Source organism: Petaurus breviceps, unplaced genomic scaffold (assembly GCF_028583685.1).
Source record: "Petaurus breviceps papuanus isolate PSGF00001 unplaced genomic scaffold, PetGlider_PUasm1.0 84, whole genome shotgun sequence".
Classification (NCBI taxonomy): domain Eukaryota; kingdom Metazoa; phylum Chordata; class Mammalia; order Diprotodontia; family Petauridae; genus Petaurus; species Petaurus breviceps.
Window position 1 is genome coordinate 14,779,172 of NW_027186645.1, and position 15,552 is coordinate 14,794,723.

Genomic DNA, 15,552 nt, shown 5'->3' on the forward strand with positions numbered 1-15,552 from the left:
ACCAGTATATGCAGACATGCCCAGCTTGCTGTGATGCTTTGGTTCCCAAGAATACATTTTGCTTTAAAAGTAGGAACTGCTTTTGTTTTCAAAAACCTGCATGATAGGAGTAGCAAATGGAAGAGCTCAGCATGCAGCGCATGCATGCCATGTTGTATGGGCCTTGATCACTTTATTCCCTGTATGACCGTCTGGTTCCACTGATAATTTCCTGCCGTGCTTACACAAGTGGGCCCTCCCATATTTGGGTAGTTGTGTGCTTACCTTCTTCCCATTTGTCTTTTACTTGCCCCTTTTGAATGTTGTTTTTATTTCACTCATCACTCTAACTTGCCAAAGTTAGTTTTAAATTCATTTTCCCAGTTGTAAACCAGCCCCACTTCATTTGTCACTTCTAGCACATTTAATAACATACTTTGTATTCTGTTACCTTTGGTCACTAGTAAAAATGAGAAAATTATGTCAGATTAAAGTCCACCTTAAAAATTGCTCTTAATGCAATTCCAAAGTGGACATTAAATAAATGATAAATGCACCTTGGATAATCATGCTTTAAGGGTGACATACTGGAGCAAATTAAAAGCATTGGTAAAGTTAAGATATATTACACCTTTTATTTCACTGTGATTTATTGGACTTACTGTCAGGTTTTACAAGGAAATTAGAAGAGCTTGAAAGAATTTATTCTTCACAAAGTTGGACTGGTTGGGATTATGTGTTTTTGTTGTTATGTTTTAGCATATGAAAAGGTTTGGAAATCCAATTGAATTTCCAATTTCCCCTTTTGAAAATGCAGGTGGTATGTTTTCCCCTTCCCAGTTTTCAGGGACCTTACCATGCCTCCATTACTACTCAAAGATAATTATGAATGGCTTCTGTGACCATTTTAGCTAATTCCTTAGGTGCCCTCAGCTGTAGGTCATTCAAATCTGTAGACTCAAACAATCTAATTTACTTGAGTTTTCTTTAAGTAGATCCTCTCCCATTTCAATGTAGCCTTTTCCCCCCCTTTCATATCCCAGTGGAGCACATGCAATTTTTCTTCAAAGAAATAAAAGCATGTATTAAAAGCGACTGCCTTTTAGTGTAATTGGTTAAAAGCTTTCTCCTTCCCTAATGAAAGGACTCAATTTTCTTTTTTTCTTTTCTTTATGCCCAATGCTTTTCAGTATGTATTGTGGCCCAGAAGTCTTAGTGCAGTTTAAAGGTATTAAAACTTAAGTTTTAAACTGCTAAGACTTAAAGCTGCACTAAGAATTTTGGGACACCCTGTATTTATTTAACTCCCTGAAATGTATATGTCTGGATAGAGAAATTCAGGACTTTTTATTTAAATCCAAAAATCTATCAGATCCATGATGAGTCATATGTACTTTTATTTATATTACATCATGATGAATGCATTTTTTCAAAGCCATACAAATTTTTTTTTTCAAAACACTACTAAACTAGTGGTTTATTCTAATTAAAACAATTACAGAATTTGTTATGCTTTCCTCAGCCTTAGCCATTATTATTGAAGACTAGTGTGTATCACTTTTCCCTGTTAACTGTAGCAGAATGTACCAAAATAAAATGGACTCCATGATTGTTGTCTTCATTTGGTTTCAGATGGACTCCTTTTGTTACCTGAAATCAAGTGGAGGCAGTAATGAATTGCATTATCAGGATGTACTAATGATAATAAAATCAAAGGGAACCAGGCATTCTTGTGTTTTTTTCATTCAATTTAAGTGAAAAAATTTCATCTGAAAACAAGCTTGTTAGCTTCCTATATCATCATCCCTTGGTAATTTACTGAGAAGATGCTACTGGTTGGTCTGTTTTCTTTCCCTGGTCTTAATAACTTTATTCCACACTAGAAGAGCTCCAGTTTATGAGGTAGGTTTCATTCAGACTATGGAAAAAGTGTCCAATGATGACATTCCATTTATATAATTGTAGAAGTGGAATGTGGCTTTTAAAATTTTTTACTGACAATATCATAAAAGATGGAGTTATTTCTAAACATAAGATTTTAACTTTGCCACTCGCATTCTGGTTCTCTCTCTCTGCATTGACTGCCCTCTCCTGCCTAATTTTCATTCTCTCTCCATTTTCATATTCTTTTTAATTTTAATATAATGAAGAACTGAAGTATATGTATATATTAGTATTATATGCAGTATTTACTGGATTGTGTTTTGTTACCTATGTTTAATTTTAACAGTATACGAATGGATTTCTTCTTTTAGTGGAATTGATTTCCTTTTTACACACACATGCACATATACACACATACTTATACATACATATATACACACATACATGCATACACATACAAACTTTTTTTCCTTGGACTAAGTCATAAAAAAGTGTTTCCCATCTCACTTCATTCCATCCACAATTGGAGAATCAATACCAGATTTCAAGAGATTGTGATTTAGGTTAATCTCAATTGTAGTCTCAGCAGGTTTATTTCTAAAAATTCACTCAGAAGAAAGTAGTATATTCATATTTCATGTTCACACAAGGAATACAATATACCTTCTCTTATTAATAACATATAGAAATATAGAATAGGAGGGAGTAGGTGGTAGGATTTGGAGAGTAGAAAGATATTCCATTGTGCTCAATAAATAGATGAATTCCAGATCTTTAGAATCTAATTATGAATCAGGAACTCCAGCCTTTAATTTCTTTCTTCGACTGACTATTATCTTTGAAAATGGCAAATAGCAACTTTTGCACTTGGCAAAGCTAGCTGACCTGTAGCTCCACCATGATCTTTCTTTCAGTTGTCCTACACTTCCTCCCCACTAACAAACTACATTGGGACCCTCCAGTTATTTTGATACTAGAACATGAATGTCTGCTTTACTTCACTGACTTCCCTCACTCTCTCCTCTTAATGTGTCCTTCCTGGCTGGTGCCCCAGGGCTGTTGGCCTGTGAACCCTAGTGATACTACTGTTCAGTTGTTTTATTTTGCATCTTTAAAATTGTAGCTAATAACTGGCTTTCTTCCAAAGAAGGATGTGGTGAGGAAACATAAATGTGTTGAGTGCACATTGCTTAGAAAAACTAGAAAGATAAATTAGCAGTTCAGGACAATAAAAGGACAATTTCTGAATAACAAACACATAATTAAAATTACATAGTGTAACAGTGTATAGACAGATAATGTTATGATAATTAAGAAAAATCTACCCAATTTGAGCATTGTCCATACTTTGAAAAACAGTATGTAAGTAAAAATCAATTCAGTAACTCAGATTGTCTTAGTAAATTAATTAGGTGAATTGATGAGTATACAAGAAATTGGATTTTAAGATGGTTGCAGGAAGAGGACTTGGATAAAAGGCTGTGTGTTGGCATGGTTTGTTTGTTCCATAAATAGGACAGCCCAGCAGTCCTATGAATAAGTTTTAGAATTTTACCAGTGAACATCCAATTTTTAACCTTCCCTTTGGTTACCATGGGGATATAATATCTTTAAGTCACTGTTCTTTTCTACTTATTTTTGTATCTGTAGAATTGTTATAACTCTTAACTTTTAAAGAGCTCAGTCTATTGGGCCAACAAAAATAAAGGTATGTCTTTCCTGCATTTGGTTGACATTTCAATAACTAGCTTGTTTGCATAAAGTATTCAGTTGTAACCATAATGGAAAATGTTGTAACAAGGCTAGTGTTTGGAGATAGAGCTAACAGTTGCTATAGTTTTTATGGTTCAAGATTTGTGATTGGATCCATTGCATATCCTCCCCCTCCCCCCCAAGGAGTCAGTTGATAATAGGGTTCTACTGTGTTTTAGATAATTAAAATTATTTGGACTGAAAGAGATAGAAGAGAGTCAATGTTATTGACATTATATTTCTTGTTCTTTCTCTTTTTTCCCCTCTTCAGTGAGTATGTTTTTGAACACGTTAACACCGAAGTTCTATGTGGCCCTGACAGGCACTTCCTCTCTAATCTCAGGGCTTATTTTGGTAAGTACTGGAAATATTCTCTTCATTTTAACCTTTTATTTGGTACTAAATAGAGTAATGAACATGAGAAGGGGCATTATGTCAAGGTCAACAGGGATATTTTAAGTTCTTTTTTCTTTGAAAACTTATACTTGCCTGTTCTTTTTTATTCTAGGAACATAATAAAGCATTCAAATTGTTAGATACAGTTATTTCTATGGCCGTTTTGAGTTCTAAGAGTTTATAGCTTAACTGATGCTGTTCTGTGGCTCTGCAATTGAGATAAATTATAACACAAATTATTTTTTGAAGAAATTTAAAGTTAGCTCTAGGATGAATGTACAAAGTATGGGTAATAGCCAGATTAACTACTAATCTTAATGTTGTAAAGAATCAGCTTTGGTCTAACAAGTCTTATCATGACCTGGAGGGATGAGAACATTGACTGGAATATAGTGTAGGGGTAGAGGTAGGTAGGTAGACCATATTGTAGTAGTTCTCAGTGTTTCATTCCATGAATTTGTTTCAACCAAAAAAAAAAATGTGTTGCGAACTCCAGGGGGTAGTATACTACTCATAATCTATAATTATTAACTGCTTAAGTTGTCATTAAATAATTTTTAGCTGGAATCCTAGGTTTATGACATCCCCCCCAAGCCCCCTTCTACTCCCAGGTATTTGAGAATCATTAAAAAATCTGGGGTGGGGCAGCATTGTATATTAAAGATAAATGCTTGTAAAGAAATTTAGGAATGAGTAGGAAAATACGGTGGACAACAATAGAGGCAGAAACAGAAGTGATACTGTCATTAGAGTATGCTTCAGACCGCCGGGACCAACAGAAGAAATAATTGAGGAGTCAGGAAACAGATCCCAAGACTGGAAGAGAGGCATGAGAGGGAACTTTGTTTATCCAGACATCTAGATAGATGTTGAATTCTGTCTAGAATTTTGTCTCTCTTCCCAAATGAGTATCAGAGGAAAAAGGTGTGTCTGTGTGTGTGTGTGTGTGTGTGTGTGTGTAAATCTTACTGCTTTAGTCACAAGTCCATCAGAAATAATTTTATTCAACTGAACATTTAAAATTATAATTACTTTCAAAAAATCAAATTAGCTGATGCCTTATCTATTTTATTTTTTTTAATCTACCCCTCGCTTTTATTTATTAGTTCAGATTTTTTTTAACTTTTAATTTTTTAATATCTCCTTTGATTTTCAGGATTTCTATTTTGGTGTTCAATTTAACGCTAATATCCAAACCATTTGTAGCTTAGAGAAAGATATGTACAAACTAACATAAGTCTCTTCCTTATCTCCTCCATGCCCTTTAACATTCCCCATCCCCACCCCTAAGCCAAAAGTTTGATGTAACTCCTGTTAGAATTTAGGAGAAAAATAATCACAATGTGTCAAAATACAATTTGGGGTTAAAATTAAAATTTCAGAATAGTTGCTTAACTGTAGTCACTACCTCATTCCTTTCTTGACCATTCCCCTCAAGGGACTGAAAAGGGCCTTCGAAAGATCAACATCAAAATCCTTTATGAAAGGAGAAGAGTGAGTCACAGTGCCATTTTTTCAGAGTTTGGGGAAAGAAGAAATTGCCCTTAGATGGGTCAGTAGCTCAAGTCACTTCTGTGGGACTGGGAAGGCAATATCTAAAATCATACAAGAGGTACTTTGTTCTAAATTTGGTTACCACCATAAATCCATTTCCCTAAGAAGGACCTTTTGTTCTTGATCAGACATACCTTTTAAATCTAGAAGGGGCTTTTAGACCAGAGAAAATCATTTCTTGATATTTTCAGTAGAACTAAAAGGGTGGTTTTAAATATATTTTTATATTAGTGTGACTAGTAATGTTTAAATTTGCATTAATGATGTGCCTCTATATTTTGACAAGTAGAGTTATTGTTATTGTTCATTTGTCTCTGACTCTGTCAGAATTTTCTTGGTAAAGATGCTGGAGTGGTTTGCCATTTTCTTCTCCAACAGATTAAGGCAAACAGAGGTTAAGTGATTTAGGGGTCACATATTTAATGAATGTCTGAGGCTGGATTTGAACTTAGGTCCTACTGACTCTAGACCCAGCCCTCTATCCACTGAGCCACCTAGCTGCCCCTGTGGAATTAGGGATATATTTTATTGGATCTGACTCTTACCAACATGGAGGAATTGGTTGGTAGTCATGTTTGGAATTTTGGAAATGAGGCAGCTGAGTGGTACAATGTATAGAGCACTGGCTTGGTGTCTGGAAGACTTTAGTTCAAACCTGGCCTTAGGTATTTACTATAGTGTGACTTATGCAGGTCATTTAACTTCTTTCTGCTTCAGTTTCCTCAGCTGTAAAACAGAGATAATAATAGCACCTACCTCCCAGGGTTATTGTGAGGATAAAATGAGATAGTATTTTAAAAGTGCTTTGCAAACCTTAAAACACTTTTAAATGCTATCTATTCATGTAGTAGTAGTAGTAGTAGTGGTAGTAGTGGTGGTTGTGGTAGTAGTAGCAGCAGCAGCAGCTGTAGTAGTAGTAGTATCAACCACCACCACCACAAGGAGGAAGTGATTACTCCAACTTAGGATTCATCATAGAGAAGTAAAGTCTGGCCAGGTATAGTCTGATCTGCACCCTTGGGTTGAAGAGAGAGTTCAAACTGTTTAGAGGAAGGATAGGGTAAGATTGTATAGATTAAAATTCTGTAGGGATAGTCAATACATGAAGGATAGGAAACCTAAAACATACACATAAAATGAAATTTTAAAGATACCAATAGAAATAATTACTTTTTGGAGGTGAGAAGAACAGGGAAAATTGTTTCAAGAGCTTGAAATGAATGTACAAAAGGTTTAACTAAGGACAGAGGATCAATACAAAAGAGTGGCTTGGTCCTGTAAAACAATAGTGTTAAGAATGCTAAAGCTCAGAGTGAGCGGACAGTGTCAGGGAGATCTCAGGACACCAAAGTGGTTTAGAAAAAACGATACTGGAGAAAGGAGAGCAACATTCTAAATGTAAGCTAAGGGGGAAGGGTAAGAGCACTGCTAGGGGTGGATGGAGGTCATATCTTCGATGATGGAAAGAAGACAGGTGCCCAAGTGTTACTTTGCTTTGCTTTTCTCTGACAAAGATGATAACTCTTGGACTGAACTAGAATAAAAATGGCCAGTCCTTATCAATCTTCCAAATTAGTTGGGAGTTGCTCTTTGAGTACAGGTTGCCAGGCCCAAGTCAACTACATTTACGATACTGAAAGAATTTTGTGGGTTGAACCACTAGGAGTGGTCTCTGAATGATCCGGTAGAGCAGGAAAGGGGCAAATGCCCTGAGAGTCAAAGAAAGACAGCAAATGTGGTTGGCAGACCATAGATTGGTGAGCTTGATTTTGAATCCTGATGAGCCTTTAGAGCATGTGCTAAAGAGGAGAGTAGTGAATATCAATCAGGTAACTAGTGCTTATTAAACCTACTAGGTGCCAGGCACTGTGCTAGAGACTGGAGAGACAAATACAGTTAGGTGCCAGTTGGTGGGAAGAATCAATCCACTGAAGGGGCATTCCTTTGCACTCTGATATTTACAGAACTTTATAAATTAGGGTAAGTGGTTCTAACTCAGTGGAAATATGCAGTGTAAATTCAAATAATAAGACTACTTAAAGGGATTTATCATTTGTGCTAATCAGGACCTAGCTGTACCATAAACAGTCCCCACATGTGTACAAGGAGTTTACATTCTAGTGGGAGAGATAGTAAATGTATAATAAATGTAAACATAGGATGAGTATCAAGATAATAAATATAAATAAATACAAAGAGTTTATTAATATGAGGTATTTTTGAGAGTGAAAATATAAGAAGCCACTTTGCCAGAAATCAGTTTAAAAAAAAAAGTGGAACAGATGTCAAAGCAGTATTATAGAATCTTAGACGGAGAGCAGGAAAGGGCCTCAGAGACTACCTAGTCCAACCCACATCTTCCAGATGTGGAAACTGAGGTCCTGGGAGCTTCAGTGAGTTAAGTTGAGATGCCAGATTGAAGTCCAGATGCTTTGATTCAGGAGCTAGTGCCCTTTCCACTGTACCAGGAATGAGTGAATAATCAGTAGATTTATTGTTTTAACAAGGGTTGAAAGAAGAGGCAGTATATGGTAGAGTCATGTTGGAAAGCATTTTGGTAGACTCTCATAATCTAGGCCAAAGAGTTGGCATAGAGGGAAGGGAGAGAAATGAAGATGATAATATGAACGGCTAGTTAGAAAATGAGAAAAGAGATGGTAAACAAGGTAGAATTCTGGATGGAGAAAAGAAATTTCACATTTGAACAGATATGCTGCTCATTGTGCATCAATGGTCCTTTAATAACAAAATTATTATTATATTTTGTTTTGGAAATGTAGCATTTTTTAAAAAAATTTATGTTTTGTGGTATTTAATTTTTAAAAGAAGTACACCAAACATTCACACAAATATAGTTATTAAAGTTATGTATAGTATTTTTATACTAAACTTCTTTTCTTTAAACTTTTATGTATTCTCTACATAGCAAGACCTATTATTTTTTAAAACCATAGACATAAGCATAGAAAAATGAATGTTTTTCTTATAGCAAGTTGAGTCATAATTTCTTGCACCAAGGAGCCATTGACTGAGAAGAAAAGTTTATTTTATTTTTTCAAGTTGTGGTTCCTTCCTTACTTTAAAGAATATCACATGACAGATTCAAGCTAAGAATTTTTCAGCTGTTTTTCTGATTTCTTCAATAAGTTCTAGCTTGGACTGTATTATAGAAGCACCCTGTTGAGGGTTTCCCAGAATGTAGAGGTACTAAAAGAAAAACTGCAAGCCATTCTCTGTTATTTTTCTACTGTTCTATCCATAGCCCATCATTCTTTAACTTTCTAAATGATTGTTCTGAAAACAGATGTCAGACTTATTCTCTTGCCTTTCCAAATAAAGGAATTTCCTTAGTCCGTGAATATTGCTATTCAGGGCTTGTTAGTTGCTGTATTGCATTCTTAACATAACAGTTTAAATCTTGATGATTCACTCCAGTAGCATGCCTGGCTTTCAAGTAACCTAATGATGCATTTGCCCTCTTAGCATCAGGGTAAAACAAATGATACTCGCTGTTAAATTTCTGGGGAAAGCCTCAGTTCAATTATAGATTTTTTTTCTTTTCTTTCTTTTCTTTTTTTGCTTTTTTGGAGAGGGGAAGGTAGGGCAGTTGGGGTTAAGTGACTTACCCAAGGTCACACAGCTAGTAAGTGTTAAGTGTCTGAGGCTAAATTTGAACTCAGGGCCTCCTGACTCTAGGGCGGTACTCTATTCACTGTGCCACCTAGCAGCCCCCTCAATTGCAGATTTCATTAACTACCTTAAATTTTTTTTGATGGTAGAATGGCAGGGGAAACATCAACACTGTCACATTATTCATAGTATTTGTTTTTAAGGGAACAGTATCATCATTTGGTTTTGTTTGCCTACCTCACACCGTCCACATTGCACCTGGCTTCCCCGCCCTCTGTTCTCTTTTATACCTCTTCATGCATGGTACATTTAATGTGGATAGAATTGAAGTAAAACATCAGGTACCCCATCGACAGCTGTATGTTCAGAAAACACTTTGGTTTTGTTTGCTGTCAGCAGAGAGAATTATTTAATGACTATACCCTGGGGATACTCTTCTTAGAGTCAGACTTTGTCCCTCCCCCTCAAAAGTACAGCATTGCCCTTGGGGAATAAATAAATGTGTTTGTGGACACTTCAGAGCTGATGGATCAGAGAATTTAATAATATGAGGAGAGGCTGGAGGAGGAGGAGATGGGAGAGGATAGAAAAGGGAGTAGCTGTTATTGTAGAAACAAAATCCATCAGGCTGGCACACCTGCCTGAATATAAAATTCATTCAGTAGAGAGCTGCTTTGTTCTCCCAGATGTGTGTTCTTTTAAAAAAAACAAGTAGCTCAGATAGAGTCATCCAAGCAGGGCCACTCCATTGCATCGGCTGGGGACTGGCCCCTCGTCAAAAATGATAGTTTCAGAGCCAGACTCCTCACTAACCTCCCTTGTCCCATTGTTCCTGCTCCCAACTTATCGTTTTAAGTAGTTCTCTGCTTCTCAGCTTTGAGCAGCCAGCCAGCCTCTTGTGCCAGCTGCCTCTCAGCCTTCCTGGCACTGGCCTCTCCTTATTCTGCTCCCCACCCTCCCACCTCCCAGCAACAGTCCTAGGAACAGCAGCTGTCCTCAGCACCATAACCTGCCAGTTTAACCCTTTATATATGTATGTATCTAAGCAAGGACAGGACCTATTCTGCTGAGAGAATGGAGCAGAAAAAAGGAGCTGGCAACCAGATTGCTGTTTCAAAGGGGGGAATTTGTAGTGTTGGTCCGGGGGGGGGGGGAGCAACAGTGATGTGGAGCAAAACACTTAAATTGGGGGCACCAAGGTGGTGTAGTGTGTACAGTACCAGGCCTGGATTCAGGAAGACCTGAGTCTAAATCCAGCCTCAGACACTTACTAACTGTGTGACCCTGGACACTTAACCTCTGTCTCAGGTTCCTCAGCTTTAAAATGGGGATAATAATAGCGCATACTTCCCAGGGTTGTTGAGAGGATCAAATGAGATAAGAAATTTAAAGTACTTAGCATAGTGCCTGGAACATAGTAAGTACTATGTAAATATTAGCTATTATTGTCAATTAATAATTAATGTAATTAATAAATTTATAATTATGCTATTAAATGTAGTAGTTTAAGAGAAGCTATACTTAGCTCATGGTATAGAGATAGATGTTTATACATATAAGTAGAAAAATTCATATACATATACAAATACAAATGTACAAATACAGATCCACACATGAATGAAACAAAGGAAAGGGGAGGATGAAAATAATAAGAAAATAGGGGAAAATGAGCATCATAAAGAAAAGAATCAGAAGACAGCTTGGGTTGGGGGTAAAAGCTAGCAGGTAGCTGGATTGGCAGAAGAGTTAGGAAATGGGTAGGAGAGAAGGTGGACAAATCATAGATTGTGTTCATTTGTTATAATTTTCTCAAACTACACACTGGAAAGAGGAGTTACATAAAGGAGACAGAAAAGCAAACATGATACTGTTTTTGAAACTGTAATATGAGGGGATTATATTTGCAAATTGCTAAGGTTTTTTCAGCTCAAAAAAAATTATCTGATTCTCCCAACACAGCTCTTTTCCTACTTAAAAAAAGCCTCTTTAAAATGAGTAGGCCTGCTTTTGTCATAACACTTTTCACATGGGCCATTAGGATAACTTAAAATATTATCTTTTCGCTTAGCCCATAATTATACTTTCTGATTACTGCCCATCACTTTCTGAACCTCGCCAGGTTCCAGCCAGTCTACAACCTTGGGAATGAGGGATGGCTAGAGAGGGGGCCAGGAAAATTAGAGTAAAAAGGCTCATTTGGGGTCTTGGAGGCAGCATGAACAAGACAGGGCATGTGAATTATAAAACAACTTGATTTTTGGCTCTAAGGGGAAAGGGTGAGAAGCTGTGGAGTCCAGATGGCCGTGGAAGCCGCAGACAATGGGAGGGAACTGAGGAGCCTGCAGCCTTATCAGATTACAGTTTCTTGGGTTCACCATGAAAATTAATGCTCTCTGCAGGAGTCGGAAGAGCCAACTGTTGGGGGAGACTTGCCGCAAGGATCTTATTGTGAAGATGAGAATTGGAATGTCTTGGGGCAGTCGTTGGCCATACAGTGAGTGGAACAAGGATTAGAAGACACTTCAGGGAAAGGGGCCACTGAGGGCTATCGGAGAAGGGAGCTTTTCAACCCTTAGCTAGACTAATTCCTCCATTAGTGAAGCCTGCTTCTCTGGATGCCCTAGTCCCTGTTTTTTCAGCTCCCACAAGAAGGGGAGGGACTTCCTCATGAGAACTAGAAGAAAGGTCCAGGCTTCCTGATTCTCGGTCCAGGACATATCTGTTCTACTTCTAGTTTTGTGATCTGATGAAAAATATAATGGATCTGTGTATCTAGCAGTTTATTGGGCTGATCCAAACAAAAGTATCCTTCCAAGTAATTGGCCTAAAGAACCAGGTGAGGTAGGGTAGAAAGGGAGGCATTCGAATAATAGTAATTTAATCTTTTTTTAATAGAGAAATCTTAAAAATAGTCTCGGAAATACCAGAGTGTTTTTGTTTTGATTTGGCCAATCTAGAACAGAGCTCTGATACCTTGAAATAACAAGAAAAACCAGAACTTGTATTATATATATTGCATCTCTTGCTTCGTCTCCCTGTTTTCAGTATCCTTGGCTTGAAAGCCTGAGAGGAGAGACCCATCAGACAAGCCTATCATAATTAATAATCTTATGGGAATTTTTTTGCTAGAGATCTCAGTTCTTGGGTCTTTGTACAAACAGTAGTGATGAAGAATCCTTGTGTTGCAGGCATACATCATCTTTTTCTCTCTCTTCCTCCTCTTTCCCCTCTTCCTTCCCTCCCTTTTTCTTCCTCTCCCCAGAACCTTGGACACCAGGTGGCTAGGGAGGGAATAAGGAATCAGGGAGCCCATTTTTCGGGAGTAGATATGACACCTGCTTAGGGAGCTGGGAACTGAGGGGGATGGAACTGAGGCTTTATTGCAGGAGGCTTCGACCCACTCTGCAGCTGTCTTATATTTCTAAAAAAAGCTTCAAGGAATTTAAAAAAATCATGGGTTAAGAAGTCAGGGTTAAAAAAGGGTAAACATGCTTGTGAACTGCCATTTCTTATAGTAACTCACATTTATATGTCAGTACTACTTTGGACTTAAAATGTTTCTTCCAAAACACTCCTGTAAGGCAGGTCCTGCTAATAGTAATAACAACAAAAATAGCTAATGCTGGCATTTCAAATAATGCATTAAAGTTTTTTTCAAAACACTTTATAAATAATATCTCATTTTATCCTCACAACAACACTGGGAGGTAAGTGCTATTATTGTCCCCATTTTACAGGTGAGAGAACTGAGACGCACAAAAGTTAAGTGATTTGCCCAGGAGCACACAGCTAATAAGTGTCTGAAGCTGGCTTCCAATTCCTTTGCTTGATCCATTATACTAAGTAATGCCCAGTATCATTGCCCCTACTTACTGACAAAGGAACTGAGGCCCAGAGACTTATCCAGGGTCACACAGCTAGTAGGTATCCAAATCAAGACTTGAATACAGGCCCTCCTGAGTCTAGTATGCATTTCACTAAATTCTACTGTCTTTAGTTGATAACTGAATTGCACTGACGCTCTCCTCTTTTTCAAAAGCTTATCTGCTTTTCACAGTGAATCTTCTATCCTTTCTGAAAGCTGTTTACTCCCAGATAAATTTTCAAAGACTTGCACAGCTGGTGTCATTTTGGCATTCTTTCCTGTTATGGGTTAGTGCTATCTCATTCAACACGGAAGGGAAGTTTCATATTTCCCCTCTCTTCGATCTCCAGCATTTATACTCGCTGTGACACCAATATTTAGTTGTGGTCCTAGGAAAAAGGTCATAGAAAGGGGATCACCAATTTTAGGAGATAAGAATCATTTTATTCTCATGGGAATGAATGGGAGGTTAATTACTCAGAAGGGACTCCTGAAACATCTCTCTACATGTACAGGAAATGGATTTGATTGATACATAGAATTCAGGAAATAGCCTGAAAGTTGGGAAGATATGTTATATGAAGAACATGAAGTTCAAAAGGGAGAGACAGGGTCTGTAATCAGCATCATCAATAGCTGGGCAAAATTCAGCCCATTTGTTGCAAGTACATGGAGAGTTGTTTGTTCATGGTCCCTTTTCTAGTCGTGGTCACTTTTCTAAAGGAAAGAGTTTGATGAATGCTTAAGAACGGCTTCTCTTGATAGGAAATATACTTTCATCCAGAATCTTCAGTGATAGTCCTCAACCACTAGTCACCCCCACCACTAGATTCCTTATCTCCTCTGCTGAGTGCTACTGGAATAAAATTTTTATTCCTTGAAAATGGTCCTGTGATTTTTAAGGCTATGGCTCAATAGTATGGGCACGTACAGAGGTGTACCAACTTGTGGAGACAGTGAAAATTATTGAGAGAAGCAGGAAGTTAATTCTAAAGCTTCTCCAGTTTGTCTCTTTTTTCAATTATTGTTAGGTTATTGAGAACATTTTAGTACAGGGCATATCATCCTGAAAGCATTTCCCAATTCATGATGTGGTGAAGTACTATTTCAGTCATTAGAATACTTTCAGTAAACAGTTAATGGAGTTTTCTTTGATTATCACCCAGAGAGCAGAGGGGTGTGACCAGAAAAGATGGTAGGGTGGCCATGTAAGAGTAGGGGATAACAGACAGACAGTCTGCATATTGTACACATACCCACGTAATGTTAAGAGACTTTAGTGTTTTAGCTCAGTGTCTGGCACATCGTAATTGCTTAATGAATGCCTGTTGACTGACCTAAAAAAGGCCCTCTTCTTTAGGGTCATATTCAATATGATCTTTTGTGGAGGATTTATTGGAGAGGATGGGCAAGAGACACACAGGATGAGAAAACATTGAGGGGTTGAGATCTGAACTACTGGAGAGAATACACAAATTGAAGAGATCACAGATTTATTGGGGTATCTGCTCCTTAGCTACCTGTGTCTCGAAGACCAAAGATGTAGGATTGAAAAGGACCTTAGATGTCAACAAATCTAGCCCTCTCTTTTTATATTTGAGGAAACTGAAGACCACAAAGATGAAATGAGTTTCCCAAGGTCATAATCACTCCAAATCCATTGTCCTCTCGACTCCATCACGTGTCATTTTTTCTGGTCATTTATATCTTTTTTTCTTGCATGTTATACTCTTATTTAAATTCTGTGTGCATCTTTCCTTTAACCTTTGAGTTACTTGTAATTTTGATTCTTTGCAGATTGTTGTTTTCCTTGGAGTCGTATAACATCACTGAAAGAATATAGTGTTAAAAATCAATCTTTTATAGCAGCAAATAATGCGGAATTATTGAAAGCATCATGCAGTTTCCCAAATGTGACCCAACTCAATGTCTACCTTTTCAGTTCTTGGTGCAAATCATTGTCTATCTGAAGCACTTATCTAAGATAATAACCTTAACTCAATCACTGCCTGTCCTCCTGCAAGTTGCAGTCTGGGCCATATGCTTTCGTGTGTGTCTTTTATACCCTCTTTGTTGTTCCCTGGTGAATAGTTAGACTATTCTCTCCGATGACTGCATTACAATGAGGAGGCTTTAAAATGTCTTGGAATTCACTGCATTTAGTATAATGTCATCTACTGAGAAGAACGTTTAAAGAAGCTTATCATGGATTGAGAATCCTTCTTGGACTTTGGGTAGAAAATCCCCCATAATGTTGGCAAACGCCATACATGTTTGTCATCCAGTTTGATTAGGAGTTTGAAGGAGAGACAGACACTAACCATATAGGGAACTTATTTCACTATGATTTGTTGATATCACAAGAATATAGGTACAGAATGAGCATTGTAGCTAGAAGTATTCTGATCAATATTTAGCCACCAGCTCTCTGAAAAAATATATTCATGATACACTAAGTTTAATCTTAATTTTTGGCTTTTTCTTCATTTCTT

At 37.3% G+C, this 15,552-nt stretch overlaps 1 protein-coding gene across 4 annotated transcripts in view; it reads left to right on the top strand.

Annotated features, from left to right (window-relative positions):
* ST7 (suppression of tumorigenicity 7) overlaps positions 1-15,552 on the top strand; it is a 290,187-nt gene that overhangs the window by 135,777 nt on the left and 138,858 nt on the right. For all 4 annotated transcript variants that reach the window (XM_069107083.1, XM_069107082.1, XM_069107086.1 and 1 more), the window contains exon 2: positions 3,887-3,969. In XM_069107083.1, coding sequence (XP_068963184.1) covers positions 3,887-3,969 — 83 coding nt within the window. The remainder of the gene's footprint in view (positions 1-3,886; positions 3,970-15,552) is intronic.